The 25,164-nt window shown below is 38.4% G+C and overlaps 1 protein-coding gene across 1 annotated transcript in view; it reads left to right on the top strand.

Moving 5' to 3' along the window:
* The window catches only part of dscama (Down syndrome cell adhesion molecule a), a 78,736-nt gene that overhangs the window by 35,969 nt on the left and 17,603 nt on the right, over nt 1-25,164 (top strand). The window contains exons 4-16 of the mRNA XM_034312923.2: nt 5,097-5,243; nt 6,128-6,406; nt 6,898-7,173; nt 7,855-8,151; nt 9,106-9,381; nt 10,218-10,496; nt 10,645-10,764; nt 12,018-12,197; nt 22,182-22,396; nt 22,665-22,761; nt 23,544-23,672; nt 23,787-23,954; nt 25,061-25,131. Coding sequence (XP_034168814.1) covers nt 5,097-5,243; nt 6,128-6,406; nt 6,898-7,173; nt 7,855-8,151; nt 9,106-9,381; nt 10,218-10,496; nt 10,645-10,764; nt 12,018-12,197; nt 22,182-22,396; nt 22,665-22,761; nt 23,544-23,672; nt 23,787-23,954; nt 25,061-25,131 — 2,534 coding nt within the window. The remainder of the gene's footprint in view (nt 1-5,096; nt 5,244-6,127; nt 6,407-6,897; nt 7,174-7,854; nt 8,152-9,105; nt 9,382-10,217; nt 10,497-10,644; nt 10,765-12,017; nt 12,198-22,181; nt 22,397-22,664; nt 22,762-23,543; nt 23,673-23,786; nt 23,955-25,060; nt 25,132-25,164) is intronic.

Here is a 25,164-nt window from a genome sequence, read left to right as displayed (position 1 = left end):
GATGCTATAAAAGCTAGCGATTAATAGCATGCTAAATAAATACGAACATGTCCTTTCACTTTGAGACAAGGTTATGCACTTTGTTTTACAAAAAAAAATTGAGCTAGTCCTGATAAAGTAATGTTGGATCAATCTATTTACCTTAGCAGTTCTGTTGTAAGGATTATTGTAATATACCCAATACGCAGGGAACAAAACCCTTGGAGTGTGCTTTTATAGGAAAATAATCAATGATGTGGTGGTGGGATGAAGCGCAGTTACTATTACCACCATGAAGTTCATTATTTTCTTGTCTTTCACACTCTGAAGTGTTTTATTTGTCTTGTACCAAAGCAAATTGCCAACAACTATCGGTTTTATTTATTAAAGAACAACATATCATATTTTTTTTCCTTTTATGCCTACATTTAATGTTCTGGAAAGTCCGTGAAACAGGTTTGTTCCTAAAGCAGCTATAAACAGTCGATCCCTTTCTTTTTTTTCCTCTCTCTCTCTTCATGTTAATGCGATTTTTAAAAAAAAGAACACACAAACACACACACAGCGTGTCATGTTACAGAAAAACCACAAAGTGTAAACTCCTCTGTCCTGAAGATGTCGAAAACGTAACGTTACAGCTTTACCTCGGACTGTTACAAAGTGCTGACACTGGAGACTCCTTCCATAAATGCTAAATAAATGTATCTTTGTAGAAAATTTCTCCATATCAACCATTATAAGATTTTTTTTGTGGTTTTTAAATGAGTTGTTACTATAGAAATGATAACGTATTAGAACTAGCATATCAATATAAACCTCACGAATTACCAGCGTAGTCCGTATTTATAGAATCGTAGCCCCAAAAGGCCTCATCATGCTCCATCAGTCATTTTATCACCTGTATTTCACCTCGTTACATAACCCTGTGGTATATGTGGAGGATGCAGCGTCTCTGGAGTCTCTGATGTGCACTTATCCCCTCTGTCGCACACATTTCCTCCCCTTTTTAGTCACACATGACAAGCTGTCTGCTTTAATGGAGCCATTCCTCATTCATTCAGAAGCACCAGGAACAAAAAAGTGCTTTAACTTGAGACGCACAGCGGGGTGCCTAGCGGGATGCGGGGAACAAAAAAACCTGAAATATTATAGGGAGGATCAGGAACATTTCTTTCTGTCATTTTAATCTCTGGTATAACAAATAAAACTCTATACATTTTTAATAACGTGAAATAAGCATCTGATGATACACCAGTATTAGGCTTGAGTTGGTGATGATATCAGGTATCGCCATGGTGATGGCTATTAAACTGGACAATCTAAGTGCCAGAAAACGTGTTTATAGAGTTACGGGATTTAGACACGACAGGCAACAATTATCTCTCTGCTTCATGTATAAAAAGGCAGAATTCCTGATCAGCACAGCTTTTGATATGACAGGTGAAAAAAAAAAAAGCTGTGTGGTAACCATAGAAACAACAACGCTAAGCTTATTTCTCGTGGTAACCATAGCGACACCAAAGCACAGCTACTTGTCCAGTGACTTATTAAAGATAGAAAACATTGATCATGAATAAAACCAAAGACATTATTTCAGCAGTATATAAACAGATCCAGGGTCCCTGGTTCGATCCTGAGCTCGGACGTGGAGTTTCACGTGTTCGTACCGTGTCCACGTGGGTTTCTTCCAGGTTCTCTGGATTTCTTCTACCTCCCAAAAGAACACGCCAAGAGGTGGAGTAGGTACTATAAATTGCCCCTAGATGTGAATGTGTGTTAATGAGGGTGTGCCTTGCAATGGACTAGTATCCCATCCAGGGTGTATTCCCATCTCATGGCCAGTGTTCCCGGGATAGGCTCCGGATTCACCAGGAAAAAGCTCTGACTGAAGATGAATGAATGCATGAATTAAATGAATTTCTTTAACCAAATCTTAACACACTTTCCTGATCTCCTCTGTATTACAAATATTCAGAGTATCCCCTAAATTTCAGAATCTGGGAATTCTAAGGTTTTTTGTTTTTTTTTTTTGGCACAAATAAGTTCTGATTCAGTTAAACACTTAACCATATTAAGGGTCAAAACTTTGCATCTAAAATTGATCTAAAAAATCACTGAATCTGATCTCCAGCATTTGTCACTTATAGATATATATATATATATATATATATATATATATATATATATATATATATATATATATATATATACTATAATGAGAATAAGAATTGGTTCATTGGTCATAAAGTTTGTTATATGTTTTCCATAATTTTTCCATTTTGGAGCAAACATACAGACATTTTCTCATTTTCTCATAAATATTTATTCTTATTCACACACACACACACACACACACACACGCAAACAGCACATTTAGCTCACAATCTGAAAATGCCTTAAAGACATCTAATCCATGCTCTTTCTCTCTCTCTCTCTCTCTCTCTCTTTTCCAACTGGGTCAGAGCTTACAATAGCAGCGTCTTCACTTCTGGCTCGTCTCACACCGATTTTTTTTCTCATTCAGCACTAAACTGTTTACTTATGCTGTTTAAGCACATATACAAACACACTCAGGGTGAGATACGTCACGAGGTGCAGCACAACATGCAGACACAACCCTTACAGAAAAATAACACAAACGTCATGTGAAATTTATACATATATATATTTTTAGACATTTTAAATGTTTCACAAATTGTTAGGAATATTTTTTATAATTTATAATTGAAGAGTGTAGGTTCTTTTTTTTTTTTTTTTATAAGTGATTTGTTTATTTTTTATATGATTTTTACGTGATTAATTTATCACATCTGTTTTTTTTACACAGTTCCTATATTTTCACATTTTAATAATAATAATAATAATAATAATAATAATAATAATAATAATAATATTTATTTATTTATTTATTTATTTATTTATTTATTTACAAATTATTAATTTATTTTCAGATGTGAATTTTTTTAAATGACTAATTAATTTTATTTTTTACTTGATTTTTTTCAGACAATTCTTTTATCTCATTTTTTTTTACATGATTTATTTTTCACATGATTTTTTTTTTTTTTTTTACAAATTAATCATTTATTTTATTTTAACATGATTTTTTAAAACAAAACACATGATTATTTTTATACTTTTCATTTTTTTTTGCATGATACATTTTTCACATGTTCATTTTTGCCCAGGTGGGACCAGTGATGATGATGATGATGATGATGATGATTAACTTTGTATTTTAGTATGTATTTATTAAATATTTTTATATTTATTTTATGTTTATATTTTGGTATCTGACTCCAGCTTCTACAATATTTAGAAAACTGGCAATCTTACAGCAATCCTGTTTAGTGGGTTTCATTTTATTGTTAGTTAGTTGCTGTTCGTGATGTGACCAGGGTTGCCAGATTAAAGGGTTAATAAAGCTTTCCAATGGACAAACGGTATTAAAACAAATAAGTTGAAAAATAATCTTAGAATGCTCTCATCTTCTTCCTTTCTTTCTTTTTTTTCTTTTTTTGGATCATTGGGGATTGTTTTGGTAAATCGAAAAGAGTATGTAAATATTAAATTTCAAATGTTTTTTTTGCACGAAATTTCACATTCTTGTGTCACCTTCCTTTAAAATTCACACTTAAATTCTTATTTGCAGTTGAAAACACAGTTTGTGGACCTCAATTCAACCATGTTGGTAAATAATGAAATTAAATGTTTCTGCATTTAAAAATACTATACAGTAAACAGTACTAAATGTCAATATTTGGTGTGACGACACTTTGCTTTAAATAAATAGTAGTCTCAGGTGCAGTGTGTGCAGTTTTATAAGGAAATGAGCTGGAAGTGTTACTGAGCATCTTGCAGAAGCAGCCACAGTTCTTCTGGAGACTCGCTTCTTATTTCTGCAGCGAAACCCAGCAGCCTTCATTATGTTTTTTTGTCTGAAAATTGGTCTCATGGAATCTGCTGTTTTCTTTACTGACATACAAACATATTTTTCTGTAACATTTAATTTTGTGCTGGAAAACTAATGTTTGGAATCTAAAATGTTTTGTACTGAATCAATAATGTAGTCATAAAATAGTCATAAAATAGACATCTATAACAAAATTTCTACTAAAAAAATGAGGGTGCCTAAGACTTTTGCATAGAACTGTATATATAAAGAAAATGCTTCTATTTTGCATTCTTTAAAAATTTAATTCTAAATGTTTATTTACCAATGATATGATCATATCAGCAATAACTTGAGTGAAAAGTAAAAAGAGATGGAATATTCACATGAATTAGAAAATTTGTTAGTATATGGTATGTCTCCCTTTTGCTTTAATGAGAGTTTGTACTCGAGCTACCATGGACTCCACACGTTTGTGTAAAATCTAATGATTCATGTTAGATCAAAACCACGGGAGTGTCGTCTGAACACGTTCTTCAGTGGAAGGGATGAATCTCAGGAAATATCTGACCTTTCGTACAAAGGATTTACAAATGAGTTACAAATGTCACAAATTTGCTTACATTTAAAGAGGGACCAACAAATCATGCAGAATCTTGAATATTAAATATTTAAGATTTTGAACGTTCCCTTTTCTTTTTTAAAGAGGGTAAACTCTTTCCATGGAAAATGGAAATAACATATTTGCATTATACAAATAATATCATAATTTCCTTATCGCAGTTTATAGATGCACCCCGGATATTAAAGCTAGCTCTGATTGCAGCTCCACCCTTGAGAATTAATCATGAGACAATCTTGTCCAATTGCCTTTTCAGTCATTCCTGACACGGACGTCCCCTCTGGAGTCCAGCTGAAGAGTATGACTGCTTTAGGCCATGTTATTATTCTTCATAAAATTTGATGACCTCACCATTCTGCTGATCGCAGGAATTAGCATGATATTAACACATGGTGTGAGCCGTGGGCCACATCAAAGCCGCGAAGGATCACAGCAGCTTGGTTCAGTCAGAACGGCTCTCTGGGGAGGCTGGAGAGAAAAATCAGCTTCTGTTAACGAGCTCTAAAATCTTCCAGACTCACAGACAGGTTTATTTAGAGGAGAAATGAAATCCAGAGTAGCTGGCGGTAAAAAAAATAACGTGTGTGCATGTGTGTGTTTCAGGACCTCGATTTCTCATAACGTCCACGGGAGCCTTGTACATCCTGGACGTGCAGAAGGAGGACGAGCTGTTCAACTACCGCTGCATGACGAGGCATCGCTACACCTCCGAGACGAGGCAGAGCAACAGCGCCCGGCTCTTCGTGCCAGGTGAGAGGAGCACAGAGAATCATCACCTGGTGCTTTGTCGCTTGCTAGTGTGAATGGAGGTTAAAGGTATTGCTCAGGGGCCCGACTCACAGAAACTTAGAGCAGAAATCAAATTTACACAAACTACAGGGTTTTTTTTTTAGTTTGCACTGTATCTAAGAGGCGTTTGTAGCTAACAAGTAATGAAACTCTACATTATCAAAAAATTTTCTTTAATTTTTTTTTCAATTTCAAGGTGAACCAATTATCCCGATTATAGGAGCAGCCATCTTGGACACCCAAACCAGCATCACTTTTTTTCCTTTGAACAATTTGGTATCGCTCTGCCTCCTAAAGATTAAAGGTGTCATTTTAGCAGAATCTTGATCATGTCAGTCCAGTCTATCCCTGCCATTTTATAAATTATTTATTTAAAAATGAATTGGTGGACCTTAAAAAAAAAAAGAAATTCCAAGCAATTACATCTAGCTTTGTGCTTGTATTAATGGAAAACAGTTGAGAAAATGAGTGAGATTTCCATTCCATGAGACAGATTTCTGGGGGTGTGGTTAAGACGTTGGACTTCTTGAGAGTTCAAATCCCAGCACCACCAAGCTGCCACTGCTGGGCCCTTGAGCAAGGCCCTTAACCCTCAACTGCTCAGTTGTATAAATGAGACAAATGTAAGTTGCTCTGGATAAGGGTGTCTGCCAAATGCCATAAACGTAAATGTTAGCAAAGAAATAAGTGCAGAACCCAAATAGGTCTTGGTTGACTGAGTACATTTGGGATAATGAGTCGAATATATAAGTTTATATAAGTTTTCCTCATCAAATTGTTCCTTTAAGCTCCCACTGCCTTTATTCTTATTCGGAATATTTATGCCTTCCTCTTCATGTCCCAAGACCCCACGAACTCGGCTCCCGCAATCCTCGATGGATTCGAGAAGCGAGAGGTCATGGCCTCGCACAGGGTGGAGCTCCCGTGCAAAGCTTCAGGGCATCCGGCGCCAAAATACCGCTGGCTGAAGGACAACAGGCCACTGGAGCCGGACACACGCTTCAGACAGAGCGTGACTGGTCTGCTGATCGAGCGAGCGCAGCCCAGCGACTCGGGCAGCTACGTGTGCGAGGTGTGGAACAGCTACGGAAACGCTGAGGTCATAGGGCGTCTTCTGGTCAAAGGTACCTCCTCTTTTTTGTTGATTGATGAATCCGCAGGCATGCGAAAAGGTTTTTAGGACTCCATTTCTATCCATGATGTCTGTGATGCTAATTGAAGACTTTTTATTATTTTTATTTGAATTTTATTGGTGTGAAAAATGGAAAACAAAAAACCCAATAACATGATGATATATGAATGCAACAATTATTCAGATAATTTTGCTACATAAATAGTCCTGGTCGTCATCATCACATTAATCACTGCAAATTTGTCTTCATTTAATGATATTATTATCTGGTGGCTTATAAAATAGCACTTGATCCAGCACATTATATTATTTTGCATTTCATGCTCCAGTAGTTCAGCATTTCAAGATCAAGAAATCAAAGTCATGAAATCATAATGTTTGTGTGGGATATTAATTATTTTATCATGTGTTTAATTTGCTTTTTCAACTCAACTGCATGCTCAAATGCTAATTGTTGATGCTCAGTGTGATGGATTTGTTCAGAGCCCCTGAGGGTGGTGGTCAGCCCCAGAAAGGTGAAAGGCAGCGTGGGTAGCCAGGTTTCCCTGACCTGCAGCGTCACCGGTTCAGACGAGTACGAGCTCTCCTGGTACCGCAACGGCGACAAGATCAACGCTGGCGGCAGCGTCCACATGAACGGGATCAACAAAGAGAACCTGGTGATGGACGGCATGGCCAAGAGCGACGGAGGAGCTTACCAGTGCTTTGCCAGGAAGGGCAAGATCTCAGCTCAGGACTTTGTGCAGGTCATTTTAGAAGGTCAGTAAACATTGTGGACCTTTTTTTGTTTGGTATTTTTTTGGTTAAATATGGCACCTTTATTATGCTTAGAAATAATATTGTTCCAGTTTTAATCAATGAAATTAGGTGCAAATGTATAGATTCACTACCAAGATTAGATTTTTATTTCATCTAATAAGTTCAGACTTATTATTAAAGAATCCATTTACATCGTCACAGAAATGTGAAATCTATCTGGATACCTTGTCAGATATGTTGTAACAATAAGTAAACTCATTTTCCAAATACAATTCCACTTTCTGTCTTTGGGAGGCGGGGTCTAGAGGGCGGAGTGATAACAAATCGTAGTAAGGAAAAAAGTGATTCCAGTTGTCCGAGATGGCCGCTTACATAATGTTCCAGCATACAGCTACGATGTGAAGTGTTGCACAAGTCCAACAGTGGCCTAAACCACTTCAGCAAGTCTATATGACATCACTGAAGGACCAGATGTGGTTTGATTGAGATATTATTTAAGATTTTGGGTGATAGACATCTGTTTTTGAGCTACATTAGTTTTCAATCCAGTGATCAGGTCAAAAACAGTGAAGTAAATGTTGGACACCAAGCACGCACTGGGATAAGTGGAAAGTTGTGTAAATTCTGTAAAGTTGATTTTTTTCATAGAACTATCCTGCATATTTACCCATTTCTTGACAGACGGCACCCCCAAGATCCTGTCTGCCTTCAGTGAGAAAGTGGTGAGCCCCAACGAGTTCGTCTCCTTGATGTGTCACGTCAAAGGGACGCCACAGCCGGTGGTGACGTGGACGCTGGACGACGACGTCGTGGTGAAGGACAGCCGCCACCGCATGGGCCACAGCATCACGGCCGAGGGGAACGTCATCAGCTACCTGAACATGTCGCACACGCAGGTCCGAGACAGCGGCGTCTACCGGTGCACATGCAACAACTCGGCGGGCACGGTCTCCTACCAGGCTCGAATAAACGTAAGAGGTGCTTGTCAGATCAGCTCCTCCGAAAACACACACACAAGTCACACAAGACTTTATCTTTCAATTCCATGTTTCTTACCTAATTTCCTTTTTTTAATGTTCCTGTTTGTGAACCAGTTTCCATCATAACAACAATAAACGTAACATTTTCTTCCACTGTCTTTCCTGCAGGTCTGTAAAGCATCACATCTCTAATGATTCACGTCACACTCACTATTAATTTCTGTTACTGTTTCTTTTTTTTCATTTGCTTACTTATTTTTAGCCCAGCATTTCTCTGCTGTCCTTAATTTAATGCCTTAAAGGCTTAATTTGGGAAACAATGTTGATTATGCAGAATTTAAACCAGCTGTGATTTTGTTCTCTCTTTCTCTCTCATCCTGAATTTAAAGCTAAATTGTGCAAATCAGGCCCATAATAGTAATGAATTTTAAAGTCTCAATTCTGATTGGTCAGAAAGTGTTTATTCCTTTTCTGTAACAGCAGCTCACAGGTTTATATTCATGCTCACAGTTGAATACATTATCATTTCTATAGTAAAAACTCACACAGGGACTTGTACAGTGGACGCTCCGCATGAACAGATTTTTAAAAGTGTATTTTTGAACAGTTATGAAAGGAGTCTCCAGTGTCAGTGCTTTTCCGCCATGGGGTGGTTTCTCAGTAGTGTGACAAGCTTCATTTTTGAATTAATAACACTGAGAGAGAAACGAAGAGAGGCTTGTAAGGGGACTGAATGTTTATAGCTGCTATAACTAAGTAATAACAGGAATTCTAGCGTTATAGCAGAAGATGCATTGTAGTTAGGATTGATATGAAATGACACATCATTATAACTTCAGCCAACATATTTTTTTTTTCTCTTTGAAAACTAGTTCTACTTTCATTTTGCAATTCAACCAAATTCCACAAATCATTTTAAACAAGTTTCTTTTTTTTTTTTCCATCTTTTTAGGTCCCGCTGACATACGCCCCATGAAGAACCTCACTGCCATCGCCGGCCGGGACACGTACATCCACTGCCACGTCATCGGCTACCCATACTACTCCATCAAGTGGTACAAGAACTCCAACCTACTGCCCTTCAACGACAGACAGCGAGCATTCGAGAACAACGGCACTCTAAAGCTGCTGAACGTGCAGAAGGAGCTGGACGAGGGCGAGTACGCCTGCCACGTCCTCGTCCAGCCGCAGGTCTTTAAGAACCAGAGCGTCCACGTCACTGTGAAAGGTAAAGCGCTTGTGGCAGAGATCAATACTGAGGAAACTACCAACTAAACAATGAAAATATTCCAAATAGTGTCAAATTGTCTATTATTTAAGTAATTAGTGAGGTTCAGGAATTAGGCATTAGCTCAGTGTGTAGTTTCTGTAGCAAAGAGCTCTTCCCTAAACCAGCTCTCAGACTCAGCACTTCAATAAATTAATTTATGAATTCTCTAGATTATACTACATTTATAGCCTTTGTTTTGCTTCATATAAGGTACTTTTTGAAATTTGTAGTTATCGTTGTTTTTAATAACTAATTTAACTTTTTTCTTAATTAATTAATTAATTAATTAATTATGTGGTTTATTTATTTATTTATTATTAAAATGTTTTTTTCATGTTTTTTTGTATTTGCAGGTGTTCCTAAACCTTTATAAAAATAAATATATAAATGAAGATATATAAATAAATAATTTTTGAAAATAATTTCAGAACATTATTTTAAAAAAGAAATACTATAGGTTATTATTATTGTTGTTGTTGTTGCATGTTTATATTTATTAATATTATTATTCTGAATAATGGCTGAAATTTTTGTAATACCTAATTTTGTAACTTTTGTATTTTACAGGCAATTACAAAATTTAGAGTAATTATTTAGAATAATAATTCTATTAAATATATAATTATTATTCTATGTTACTGCACATGGTGCAACATATGTTTACTTATTATTAGAAGCTGTAGAATGCTATTATTTTTTGTATAAGTATTCATCATGCAGGTGTAGTGAATAATTGAGTGCAAGTACAATCCATAAAGTTTTATGTACTTTGTTCTTCTGCTCCTCCTCCTCAGTCCCTCCCTTCATCCAGCCCTTCGAGTTCCCGCGTTACTCCATCGGTCACAGGGTCTTCGTTCCCTGCGTGGTGCGTTCAGGTGATCTGCCCATCTCTATTAACTGGGAGAAGGACGGAAAGCCCATTAATGCCAGCCTGGGCGTCACCATCGACAACATCGACTTCACCAGCTCACTGCGCATCTCCAACCTGCAGCGGGTTCACAACGGCACGTACACGTGTATCGCCCGAAACGACGCCGCCGTCGTCAAATACCAGAGCCAGCTCATCGTCAGGGGTGAGGAGGACACGATTTACTCACCTCAACACTGATTTATTCCTCTGGCTCTATCAATCCATGTTCCAGCATTTTGAAAAACAATGGAAAAGGTGTTCTGATGATGTAGCATGTGTTTGAGGAAAGTTCTTGCTGTTCTCCTGTGTAGTTCCACCAAGATTCACTGTCCAGCCCAAAGACCAGGATGGGATCTATGGGAAAGCTGTGATCCTGAACTGTTCTGCTGATGGAGAACCTCGTCCAACTATAGAGTGGAAATACTCTAAAGGTATACGTTTACTTATCTAAACAAAGCAGCAGTGAGGTTCTTCTTTAATTAAACAGCAGTGAGGTTCTTGTCTAATTAAAGCAGCAGTGAGGTTCTTCTCTGATAAAGCAGCAGCAGTGAGGTTCTTCTCTGATTAAAGCAGCAGCAGTGAGGTTCTTCTCTGATTAAAGCAGCGGTAAGGTTCTTCTCTAATTAAAGCAGCAGTGAGGTTCTTCTCTGATTAAAGCAGCAGTGAGGTTCCTCCTCTGATTAAAGCAGCAGTGAGGTTCTTCTCTGATTAAAGCAGCGGTAAGGTTCTTCTCTAATTAAAGCAGCAGTGAGGTTCTTCTCTGATTAAAGCAGCAGTGAGGTTCCTCCTCTGATTAAAGCAGCAGTGAGGTTCTTCTCTGATTAAAGCAGCAGTAAGGTTCTTCTCTGATTAAAGCAGCAGTAAGGTTCTTCTCTGAATAAAGCAGCAGTGAGGTTCTTCTCTGATTAAAGCAGCAGCAGTGAGGTTCTTCTCTAATTAAAGCAGCAGCAGTGAGGTTCTTCTCTGATTAAAGCAGCGGTAAGGTTCTTCTCTGATTAAAGCAGCAGTGAGGTTCTTCTCTAATTAAAGCAGCAGCAGTGAGGTTCTTCTCTGATTAAAGCAGCAGTGAGGTTCTTCTCTGATTAAAGCAGCAGTGAGGTTCTTCTCTGATTAAAGCAGCAGTGAGGTTCTTCTCTGATTAAAGCAGCGGTAAGGTTCTTCTCTAATTAAAGCAGCAGTAAGGTTCTTCTCTGATTAAAGCAGCAGCAGTGAGGTTCTTCTCTAATTAAAGCAGCAGTGAGGTTCTTCTCTGATTAAAACAGCAGTAAGGTTATTCTCTGATTAAAGCAGCAGTGAGGTTCTTCTCTGATTAAAGCAGCAGTAAGGTTCTTCTCTGATTAAAACAGCAGTAAGGTTCTTCTCTGATTAAAGCAGCAGTAAGGTTATTCTCTGATTAAAGCAGCAGTGAGGTTCTTCTCTGATTAAAGCAGCAGCAGTGAGGTTCTTCTCTAATTAAAGCAGCAGCAGTGAGGTTCTTCTCTGATTAAAGCAGCAGTAGTGAGGTTCTTCTCTGATTAAAGCAGCAGTAGTGAGGTTCTTCTCTGATTAAAGCAGCAGCAGTAAGGTTCTTCTCTGATTAAAGCAGCAGTAAGGTTCTTCTCTGATTAAAGCAGCGGTAAGGTTCTTTACTAATTGAAGCAGCAAGGCGAAATGATGTTCTCTGATGTTCTGAATGTTCTTGCAGGTGCTGGCGTTCCTCAGTTTCACCCGATTGCACTAAACTCGGGCTACAGGGTCCAACTGCTGAGCAACGGTTCTCTGCTCATCAAGCACGTGCTGGAGGAAGACGCCGGTTACTACCTGTGTAAAGTCAGCAATGACGTGGGAGCCGACGTCAGCAAGTCCATGTACCTCAACGTCAAGAGTAAGTCACGCTGACCTGCTGAATTATTTTCCTCAGCTGCTTGCTCACATTCAGTTTAAATGATAAACTTTCTCATGTTTTCGTATCTTTCTTATTTATTTTTGAACCTTTCATTTTTTTCAGTCCTGCGTTAAGCACATAGAGCTGCTCCAATTCTGCAAGATGCTATAAACATAAATAAAAAATATTATTACATTTATCCATATTATTAACATTAAAAACAGGCTAGTTTATATGAACTACTTATTTATTAATGTTAAATATATTATTTGTTTTAGAATTATTTAGAATTAATTATTAGAATTAAAATTTCTATCACATTTTTATTGTCTCTATTTCCTGTTTCTTCCCTTATGCTGTTATTTATCATCAAAACCACACAGAAGTAGGATTTTGTCATATTTCCTCTTTAAAAACATATTTCAAATAACCACATTAGTGGAAATACTGTATATTTTCATTTCATTTATTTTCATGTTAATATGTATATATAAAATCACATAATAATAATAATAATAATAATAATAATAATAATAATAATAATGATAGGTTAGCATATAATGATTTTAGATTCCTCATCACGGTGTATCCCGACATATCGTCAGGCAGTCAGGGAGGGTAGCGGGACGTGCGGATGATGATTGTACTTGTTTTGGTGTCCTTTAGACTGCAAGTTTGTGAAGCTTTTGTGTGTGTGTGTGTGTGTGTGTGTGTTTGTGATTCTGCAGTGGTACTTTTACTATTAGAGGTTAAACAAGGTCACTGGAGCGTAGAGGAGAGAGGCAGCAGTTGTAGCCTGGTGCTGTAGAGCTTCTGCCTTACTGTAGCCTTCCAGCACTGTGTGTGTGTGTGTGTGTGTGTGTGTGTGTGCGAGTGTGCTGTATCTCTGCACTCAGAAGCCAAAGACTTATCTTCCCTCCATTAAGCCTTGAACTGAAGCAGAGGCAGTCATGTAGAAAAGCAAGCTCTGAGAAAGCAGTGTGTGCGTATCTCTCTTCTCTCTCTCTCTCTCTCTCTCTCTCTCTCTCTCAATCTGTCTTTCTCCTTGTGTCTTTCCCGCCTCTGTTTCAATCTCATTCCCTTTCTTTTTCTCCTTTGCTGTGTCGCCTCATCTCAATCTCTCTTTATCGTCTCAGTTCTTCCCTCTTCCTTTCCTCACCCTTTCTGTCTTTTCTCCTGTATCTCTTCTTCTGTCTCTTTCCTGCTTTCTCTCTCTCTCTCCCTCTCTCTCTCTCTTTTACATCCTGTCTCTTTCTCCATCTCCATCTCCCTCTTTCTCTCTCTGCACAGTTCGATATTAAGTGATATTTCTAGAGAATAAACGAGAATCAGAATCAGAATTAGCTTTATTCGCCAAGTGTGTGCACAGACACACAAGGAATTTGTTGTGGTTTTTTAAGGTGCTCTTGGTACATACATGCATACATACATACATATCTTACTGTAATGTATTACATTATTAGATTTTTTGGAAATTGTCCACGTTTTACATTCTCTAGTATAAACTTGGCTGTAAAAGCATTTGTAATACAATTTGTTACACTGTCTAATGCCATTCTATTATTTGTCATTTTTTGCACTTGTTTCTAAATATTTCTAAAAGCTCTATAAAGGGGTAAAATGCATGCCACACATGCTGCTACAGTCAGTACACTAATACATGATGTATTTTTATTGGTTTAAAATAGTATACACACACACACACACACACACACACACACGTATTGTAGATTACTACATTCAGTACACTAATGCATGATTTATGTTTATTGGTTTAGCAATAGTACACACACACGCGCATGCACACGCACACACACACACACGTTTTGTAAATTACTATATTCAGTACACTAATATAATGTATTTTTATTGGTTTTGCAGTAGTATACACACGTGTGTGTTTTGTAGATTACTACAATCAGTACACTAGTACGTGATTTATGTTTACATATGTACATATTGGTTTAGCAATGGTATATACACACACACCCACACACACACAGACACACACAGACACGCACGCACACCTCTTCATCCAATCAGCATGTGCTCGATGTGATTGATGACACAGTGGAATAATCTACCGTGTGCTTGTCCTCGTGGCGTGTTGCTGCGCTCGCCGCAGGTCCCTGAGGTTCACGGCTGTTGTTTTGATTCTCAGCGCCGGCGTCACTGAAACCCGAGCCTCCCCGAGCGTCCTGACCTGCTCTGCTCGGCTCTGATCGCTGTGTGTTTGCTCCATATGAGGCCCTCATTAAGCACTATGTTTATATCAGGACTCGCTTCTTCCTAGAGGGAGGGACAGGATGTCTCCTTCTAGACAGTAAACACACATAGTGATTTTTTATTTTTTTTTAAATCTGATTTATTTAAAATATACGTTATGTCTGTACTTAAGGCTAAACACGGGATGATGTTGGCTTAAGCAGCGTTATGAGTGCTTTATAGCTACGGCTTTTTTATTCCTTATTAGAAAGGAATAAACATTTGTAAACCCTGATCCAGAGTCAGTTAGATTGTATCTGAGTCAGATTATTTGACATTATCCACTAATCTTTATCATAATCCATACTTTGTGGATTAGAATAAGGCACTAGGCAGCATTACTTAGCATTAACTAGCGATGATTAGCCAGCTGTCGAACTACCGCACTATTTTCTGTTCAAGCTAAGAAGCTAGCAAGCAGTTAAGCAAACAAATGTCACACATTGTGTTAAATGTTATAAACTGTTATATGATGTACAGTGTGATCTTGTTATTTGGCACCCTTCAAAATATATTCCCTGTTCCTTTAGCATGAATGATCTAGAGTGTTAGCTAGCTACTCAGTCAACTCACACAGTTTTTGAAACCTGGGTTTGTTTGTATTGGGGCGTGAAAAGCTAGGAAGCACACCACAAGTTAACAGCATGCTAAAAGTAATGAATTGTTATATGATGTCCCCTTATAGGCAGTAAACACGCAGTGATTTTTTTTTTAATCTGATTTATTTTAAATATACAGGTTATATGTCTGTATTTAGGGCTAAACATGGGGTGGTGTTGGATTAAGCAGCATTATGAATACTATATATGGCTTGTGTCACTGTAGAAAGGAATAACCTTTTATAAAACCTGATTCATTTGGATTGTATTAGTGTCTAGTTATTTGGGATTATCCAGTAATCTGTCATAATCCTTAGCTGCATCAGAATAAGGCACTAGGCAGCATGAACTAGCGATGATTAGCCCACTATTAAACTACACACTCTTCTATGTTTGAGCGAAGAAGCTAGCAAGCAGTTAAGCAAACAAATGTCACACACATGTACACACACTTTCCTTTTTTTAACAGTATAATTCTTAGATGTTATAGACCTGACAAAGCAAATGTTAGATGTTTTGACTGATTGTCTTTCTATATTTTTGACCCTAAAAATTTGTGTGTGCCAAATTTGAGTCATTTCCTTGTCTTTTCAAACAAGATCCAATAAGATCCTAAAAGCTCCAGGGTTCCCGGTTCAATCCTGAGCTCAGTACTGTCTGTGGAGATTTGCATGTTCTCCCGGTGTTTATGTAGGTCCTCCAGGTTCTCATTCCAAGGTGAAATGGAGATGCTAAATTGCTCCTAGGTGTGTGTGTGTGTGTGTGTGTGTGTGTCTCATACAGGATATATTCCGACCTCACTTTCCTGTGTTTCTGAGATCCAGGATAAAGGATAAAGTGGTTCCTGAAGCAGAATGAATGAATTAAATACCTGTAATGCACAATTCTAGTGACCATTTGGTGCAATAACACTCCTGCACATGTTCACCAGGCATTTAAATCATGGCCGCTTGCGTGTAAAAGCAATCAAATGTGTCTATCTTGCACATAATTGTCCATTTTTTTACAATAATGTCTTTGTGCATGTATAGCTGCTAAAGTACATCGCTTTGGATGGTAAAATATGCATAAATGCCTTCATGTTTGTAGTTATTTTTACACTTTTTTTGCTAATTCATAAAAAGGACTGGTGTGATCCTGAACAGTAAATGGGTTAATAAGACTATATTAATAATTATACTATATACTGTATTATACAGGCTGAGCTGGAGTCTCAGTTGTTTAGTACCACTGGTTTAATTCCAGTTACTTCACAAATCTTGATTATCGTTTTAAAATAATTTAGCTGTAACACTTTTATGCTCATGCACAGATTGGACTCAATTAGCTTACAGCATTAGTCTGGCCCTCTAAATCACTTACTTCCCCATCACATTATGCTAAACGCTGGACTAAATTACACTGCTAATGGTGATTTTTCAATGAAGTACCTTTTAAATCTGGTGAATGTTCTTCTATCCTGCTTTAAACACACTCATCTAAGAAACATTGACAAGCAATCATTGTTTATTGGTGTCAGTTAGGACCAATTAGAGCAATTGCGGCTTTTATGGAAGCCTCATGACGCTAAAACATTTACATGATGGAGCAGCACATGAATGGACTAGCTTGTTTCTTTGCCCACTGCTCTTGTATTAAATATTGCATTTATTCATTTGGCAGAAGCTTTTATTCAAAGCAGCTTAAGAGCAGAATAGTGTAATGAGTGTAGCTGAATAACTCAATGGTCCTGAGACGTCACTTTTTTTACTATATGAAGTCCTGGATGTTCAAAATTGTACAAAGGTTGTCTTCACTTGATTGTTGACCATCACGCTCTGCCTGTTTCTCCATGAAAAAGCCCAATTGTGCAGTAAAGCACATGAGCAGAGGATAGCGAGCTCCTCCACTTAACCAGTCGTCTCCATTTTTACCCCCGGCAAGCAGAGCCAAAGCTCCTGTACACACCAATCTTGTCTCCCAAAATGGCCCAATGAGGCACAGCAGCATGGCCTACATTCCCAGCATGAGAGCCTGTCTACTGCAAATATATATATATATATATATATATATATATATATATATATATATATATATACACACACACACATGTTCCTGGGTGGACTAGTGAAGCTGTTGCGGGCTATTATTATTGCACCACAGACACAGCGTTGTGCGTAATGCTGTTTTCAGGCTGCTTCATTATCAAGATCAGTCATCTAAACACTGTTAATAAATAGCACAATAAAACAGACAGACTGATTTAAAGATTTCATTCTAATTCCACTGACGTCCCTGCCTACCTCTACATCTATAACCTAATCTACTGAAGGAAAAACAACACGGGAAATGAGTTCTCAATTTCATTATCAGCGTCATCCACAGCAGCCTCTGCCTCATCACCTGAGGTAACGTGTTTAAACACGAGCCTCGTCGTCATCTCTTCATGCCATTGTTCACGTTAACATGAGTGGAGAAATAATCACTGACTCATTCACTCACTTCTTTTGGCTATATTGACTTTTATTCGTTTACTTAAATGTTTTAAAACTGTCCACTGTCGTCTGTACAGAGGGTGTAAGCGCTCTTCCGTGTTTTGATCATGACATGACGACTCAGAAGCATTGCAGACATTCTGACAGCCGGTATCTGATTACAAATGGAAGTGATTAGACTTATGTTCGTTTCGTTACAGCATGCAGGTTTTTATCACGTGACATTCACTTTGTGAGGAAATCAAACTTATCTAGCAAGGTTTTAGACATCTTTAGGTAGATTGCAGGTTTTTACTGGTGCTTCTGTGAAACTGACACCAATGCAAGGTTAGAAAGTAACCTAAATCAAAACCAGTTTTCCTGAATTCGGCCATGGTGACATCTGATGTGTTTTCCCAAACCGCCTCACATACTTACTGTAAATCCACAGATTGAGGGACGTGACATCGTCAACGCAGGATGAACTACTAGGTCCTGATGGTTTGAGGTCAAGGGTCAGAAACCCATTAAGCGACAGGTCAATTACGGCCCTAATGACCTCGTTAACTTAATTAAAATGAAAAGCTGCAGTCTACTATGAAATTGAGATCATCTGATTCCTAAATAACCTATGACATGCTGCTTTTGGGTTTTGGTGAATGAATAAAAACTTCATCTCGGGCGTATTTTCTCCACTATATGAACACAAGTGGCAGCTGCTACGAGCCTTGGAAAATCAATCCTGCGTGTTTGTTCTATTCTCGTCCTCCATTGACAAGAGGAGAGAGAGAGACAGAGAGAGAGAGAGAGCGCCCGGAGCTGGTTGGCATGGTAACATGTCCAGGTGAAAGGGGGATGGGGGCGGAGGAGGGGAGCCCAGCTCATGAGGGAGATGAGTGAAGAAAAACAGGCAGGATTCCCTGAGGAGCAAATGCTAAGCAGAGACCACAAACTCTCTAAGGGGCTTCTTTCACCATCAGAGAAAAAGGTACCAAAGGTTCCAGTTAGATGGTTTTTAGTACTTCTTTAAGATTGGGAGTGACAGGAAATAATGCATAAGGAAATATTTATGATGTGCTTAGCATTTTTCATGCTAATTTGTTGGTTGGTGTTGTATTTTCGTTATTCCTGGGAGAAGTTGTGTGCCGTGCTGACATCACAGGGGGACACTGTTACTGCAAGCGCAGTTACAATGGCATTCAATAAGAGAAAATACTTCAACAATCTCAACCATAAGGGAGTCAGGTTTTTCTGTTAGTCTCTAATAATAAAATAGCAAGAGCTTCTGTTCTCGCTCACCATTTTCCAAGATGATCAGTATCACATTAATGAGAAATCCAGCGTAGAAGTGGTGGAGATGTCGGTGCAAAGTTCCAGAATGCAATGCAGAGTTATGGCAGAGCGCGACATGACGACATGACGGGCACGATGATGGTGTTGATGGTGGTATAAGCATGAATGTTGAGGCTTTGTAAGCTAATCTGTTTGGACAGACTAAAGGAATAAAGCACTGCTGCATCGTACTCTTTAGGTAGAGAGGAACAGTGGCCTAAATCCCACTGCACCACTATCAGAATTAACATCATTTTCATCTCTCAGTGGATCAGCTTTTTATTTTCTCATTATTGTTACCAAATTTAAAACCCTTTATTAAGATTTTTTGCTGTAGCCAGTATTAACCAAACAACCAATCAGACAAAAGACTGATGTTAACCTCAGCACTTCTTCCAATCTCCACTTTACCACTTGGGACTAATTCCTCCCTCAGCCATGAGGACTCTTGAGCAACATCTTCTTGGTTTATTGTTTTCCAGAGATTTTGCAGATAAGTAGCAATCCAACTTAAGACTCTGTTAGTGTTCATCAATCGTTTTTTCACCTTTTAACACTGTGCACACACGGGATCACTTAAGTATATTTATTCAGCTGATGGTCCAGGGAACTGAAAAAAAAAAAAATCATTAAATTCCCAGCATGCATTGCTGAGCCAATTTCTGTCCTCTTGCCTTGTGTGTGATTCTGAATGAAGGGCTACTTTTGCATACATGAGGCTAAATGATTCTAATCAGACGAGTAAAAGAGGAGTGGTCTCTGTGCCTCTCAGTCCCAGTGGAGGAGGCGTGGCCTCAGTGCCTGTCAGTCCCAGTGGAGGAGGCGTGGCCTCAGTGCCTGTCAGTCCCAATGAAGGAGGTGTGGTCTACATGCATGTCAGTTCCTATAAAAGAGGCATGGGATTTCGCGGCTCCTCAAAAGGAGGCGTGGCCTCTGTTCCTGTCAGTTCCTGAAAAGGAGACTTGGCCTTTCTCTTGTCAAAGCATTTTATCTTTAAATTATAATTGTATTCCACTGTATGGTGCTCAAACAACTCAGAATTAATTCAAACTCAATCGCTGGCTGCTTTAAATGTTTTTTTTTTTTTTGAACATTGTCAATCGTTAGTTGAGATGTGCATCAAAGCAGCTGGAAAGTAGAAACACACCACGCATGACAACCGGAGCACTGATTGTGTTATTTTAGAGATGTTTCAGATGTTCTTTTTAGAAGGTTTATTACACACTGGTTTGATTTGTCAGACTTTGTGAATGGCAGTAACCTGAAGATTCTATGTTCACTCATTACAAATGCATCACACTCATCACATATATAATTTATCTTTTTCTACATCTATATAGTGATTTTTGTTGCTTTGGTCGTCTTTTGCCAGAGGCAAGTATAGATCGATCACTGCTGCACAGTCTGTGATGACGATGATGCAGATTAACAGGCATAAAACACAACGTTATGTTCAGAGATTTCTTAGAGTAATGTTTATAATTAGAAAAGGCTCACATGAGTTGCTGCTGATTTTGCCTGGCAACCTTTAACAGAGCTAAGTAAAGGCTAATGATAACTAATGATAAATATCGGAAAGTGATTAACTGTGCATATCCATTTGTGTGTAATGGCTTCTTTCTCTGAGCTATAGATTCTGTACCCTTCTGTTTCATTACAACTCGTCGATACTTCCATTAAACTCCCGTCCCAGTACCTCGAGGGCAAAGCATTTTAAACGAGGATGTCGAAAGTCCATCTGCAGTCCTGTGCTGGAAGTGAAATGCAGCTGCACACAGAGTCAGTGTGTTCATATTTAAATCATCAGTACAGTTTTTCACTTTGAGAAAAGTTTGCAAATAGGAAATGGGAAGAGAGAGGGAGACTAACAGGAAACGTAGCTGATAATGTTTATGAATAATAGTACTATAGTTAAAAAAAGAGGTGTGAGGGTGATATCAGGTTATACAGAAATGCATTCAGTTGCTAGGGAACTGATTTAAGTTAGTCAATATTTAACCCCCCGAATGTCATTTCTAGAGAAAAAAAACATAAAAGATCATCAGAAAAGTTAGATCCCAGGTGGGAAACTATTAAGTGCCAAGGTCAAGAAAACATAATACAAGTACTTAACCATTATATCACAGAATATAATTCTCTCGATTGGTCAGAAGGTGTTGGTTAATTTTCTATAACAGCATCTCTGACTGTTTTATATTTATACGCTCATTCTAATACATTATCGTTGCTATAGTAACACAGGAACGTGTATAACAGACCCTATATTTAATCTAAGCCTAATAAACGGATTCAAAAGTTGTTAGTTAAGGATTCTTCAGTGTCAGCGCTTTGTAACAGTAAATTTTCACACATGGGAACGTTTTTAGGATGGAAGATGTTATGCTTCGTGGTTTCTCAGTAGCATGACAACATGACAACAAATTTTTTTTTAATAAAAATAGGTAATGACTGACAGTCTAAGCAATAACAGGAGCTAACTTGTTTTTGCAAATGTGCCACAAATTATAATAATAGTAATAAAATGCCTTTTTTTAGTGGTATAGTGTGGTATAAAACACTTCAGGATGTGCTTTTATAGGAAAGTTTCCTGCAAAATTTCACCACCCTGCCTTACTTCTAAGCACCATAGGAAGCCTCTAAGTTTTTTTTTTTTTTTTTTTTTTTTTTTTTAAATTCTGTCAGTAAAATTAAAGAAATACACCAAAGTAGCGCCAGTATCACACAGCCTGAGGGAAGTTGTGATGAAACCAAGACACTCGGGACTGTAATTAATAAGTGTTGAGTCATCTTTAAGTCTGTCTTTTTCAATTATGAATATATACACCATGACTGGCAACTGGTTCCAGTTTTACATTGCATCATAGAAATAAAAACGGCAACTTCAGATGATGACTCAAGGTCTTTTTTTTCTTCATGTATCTAAAAAAGCCTGGGTTGAATAAAAGATGAGCCGTAATCGGGTGCAATCCTAGGCCTGACATACTGAATAACATCACACACGCAGTGGTGCATTGGCCAAGTTTCCACCATAAAATGGTTGTTTAAGGGGCAACGGACTGTGTGTGTGTGTGTATATGTTAAGAGAAGTTCCCATGTGTATTTGTGCGTGTGTGAGAGTGTGTCTACTGCCAAACATACGCTTAGTAATATATTATGCTATTTTGTTAATGGTAGCAAACTAGTTATGAATTCTAGCATCAGGGACACAGTTATAGTCTGGTATTTCGTAGTGGTTTATTCCAATTTGGTATTCTGAAATACAGCAAGGAAATGCTATCTATTCTCACTCCACTGGAGGCTCCATCTGATTCCCTCCCACTTCCTGTGTGTCTCAGTACCAGCCATGATCACGTCGTACCCCAACAACACACTGGCCACCAAAGGTGAGAAGATCGAGATGAGCTGCAAGGCCCACGGCGAGAAGCCCATCATGGTGCGCTGGGAGAAGGAGGTGGAGAAGGAGAAGCAGTCGCACATCATCAACCCGGACATGTGGAGGCACACGGTCACGGTCAAGAAGGTCGGCGAGGAGGTCATCTCTACTCTGGAGGTATCTCAGTCAGTCCTACATGTTCGTCCTACATCTTCCTCTAACCTGGTAAAAGTTACTGGGAAATGTAATGCAATGCTTCCGACTAGTGGCTGTAACTGGAATTACAGGAATCTACACATTGCTAATGATGGAGAATTGTTTTGTTGTATTTGTATGGAATAAAGAGATAGCCTGGGTCAATCTATATGGCATTCTTTACTAAGTAGAGAACACAGTGGAACTAAATAGAAAGATCTACTGTATTTGCTCCATATCCATCCATCAGATCTACCCAACCCTGAGGGAGGACTCTGGGTTTTTCTCCTGCCATGCGATCAACTCTTACGGCGAAGACAGAGGCATCATTCAGCTTACAGTCCAAGGTAAAGACCTGAGAACTTCCTTGACCAGATATGAATGTGTTCAAATGCATGTATTCAACTAAAAGTATTTGATGTATGTACATTTGCTTCTTTGTTTGGTTTTTTTTCACTGGTGCTACAAGGCTAATGTGGCTATAGAGTAATGGAAGTCTGTCTAATTTTTACTGTAAATATCTGCCTCAAACCACATCGACTTCTTCAGTGCCTCACTGATATGGTTTAGGATGCAGTGGGACTACTACCATTATTGGCGGCCATCTTGTAAAATCAGAATCACTTTCTTTTAATTGGCACAATTGAAAAGAAAACTCTGGACTAATTTCTGTTTCCCAAAGTTTGAAAGCAGAAATATAGATGTTATAATAAGAAAATTCTAATCATGTACCCTAATGATGTATACTTAAGCAACTTTCTGATATTTTAGCATAATGGGATAATATAGCAGGAAGCAGCCTTCCATGTTTTAGCTGATCGGTTACATTCGTAGTTAGAATTGCTGAGGCATAAAATTGCTGAGGCATTCCTTTGAGAGATGATTAAAAAGTACTGTGTTAAAATTTGAGTCTAATATATGGTGTTATGAGAATTTGAAATATGTGGGTAGTGGGTGAACAGGATGTTGATTTAGATCTTCCTCAGTTTAAGATAACATATTCATGAATAAGCAAAACTAAATATAATTTTGTTTGGTTCTTGGAGAAGACTCTTTGGACGTGACTGCTTAAAGTGACTACCAAAGTGACTCCTTTCTCAGAGGTTCTTTATTATCCATGTGTCTTCAGAGCCACCAGAGCCTCCTAAAGTGGAGATTCGAGAGGTGAAGGACAGGACCATCGCTCTCCGCTGGACTATGGGATTTGACGGGAACAGCCCCATCACTGGCTATGATATTGAGTGCAAGAATAAAACAGGTAAAATAGACATACATCCAAGCATGTAGTATACTGTTTTTAGTTAATATAAGCAGCCATGTTGGGTATCACCAAAACATTCTATACAATATCATTTTAATATTTTATTTACAGCTACTTGGGAAAGAGCTCGCAGAACCAGAGACGTCTCCCCAACACTGAATCTGGCCACCATCATCGAGCTCCACCCTTCATCTACCTACAACATCCGCATGTTCGCCAAGAACCACATCGGGGACAGTGAGCCCAGCAATGAGCTCACAGTCACCACGGATGAAGCAGGTAAAACCAAAATCAGGAAATCTGTTCTTGAAGTGCAGTACGCAATGATTAGTGACTTTCTAAAAGTCTACATGAATTAGACGTATGTGTGGGATTATTTTAAATCCCACTCTCACCTGCTCCTGAAGGAATTCTGACCAATCCCACTTGCCCCTGAAGGAATTTTGACCAATCCCGCTCACTTCCCAAAGGAATTCTGACCAATCCCACTTGCTCCTGAAGGAATTCTTGCCAATCCCACTTGCTCCTGAAGGAATTTTGACCAATCCTGCTCACTTTCCAAAAGAATTCTGACCAATCCCACTTGTTCCTGAAGGAATTTTGATCAAACTCACTGGCTCCTGAAGGAACTTCTAACCAATCCTGCCCACTCTAGAAGGACTTTTGACCAAAGCAGTTCACTTAAGAAAAACTTCTTATCAATTCCTTTCATTCTAGAGGGAGTTCTAACCAATTTTACACACCCCAGAAAGAATTCTGTCCAAAATGAATTTTGACCAATCCCACTTGTTCCTGAAGAAATTTTGACCAATCCCGCTCACATCCAAGAGGAATTCTAACCAATCCCACTTGTTCCTGAAGGAATTTTGATCAAACTCACTGGCTCCTGAAGGAGTATTGACCAATTCTCCCCACTCCAAAGGGAATATTGACCAATTCTGACCAATCCAGAAGGAATACTTGACAAGTCACCCCTTTAAAAGGGACTTCTAACCAATCCTGCCCACTCTAGAAGGACTTTTGACCAAAGCAGTTCACTTAAGAATACATTCTTATCAATTCCTTTCATTCTAGAGGGAGTTCTAACCAATTTTACCCACCCCAGAAAGAATTCTGACCAAACTGAATTCTGACCAATCCCACATGTTCCTCAAGGAATTCTGACCAATCTCCCATTTCCAGTTATTTTTTCTTTCACAACACAGACTTTGCAGGCTCTTTTTAGCCAGGTACCTGATTTTCCTTCTCATTCTCTGTGAATTAGGGGAATTCTTCTTTCATTTATTGCTAAACTGGAGAAAAATAGCAGCACCAGATTTGACTATTTCAGAATAATTGATGCACGTTATTTGGATCAAATCACAAATTGTGTTTATATGTTTTAGATCCTGAAGGTCCACCTCAAGATGTGACTCTCGAAGCGATGTCTTCTCAGAGCATCAAGGTCACATGGAAGGTACATAACACTGTTTCCACCCAATATCTTTAT

This window comes from Pangasianodon hypophthalmus, chromosome 17 (assembly GCF_027358585.1).
Source record: "Pangasianodon hypophthalmus isolate fPanHyp1 chromosome 17, fPanHyp1.pri, whole genome shotgun sequence".
NCBI classification, from domain to species: domain Eukaryota; kingdom Metazoa; phylum Chordata; class Actinopteri; order Siluriformes; family Pangasiidae; genus Pangasianodon; species Pangasianodon hypophthalmus.
The sequence above is the reverse complement of the archived record's forward strand: the minus strand, read 5'-3'. Positions and strand labels throughout refer to the sequence as shown.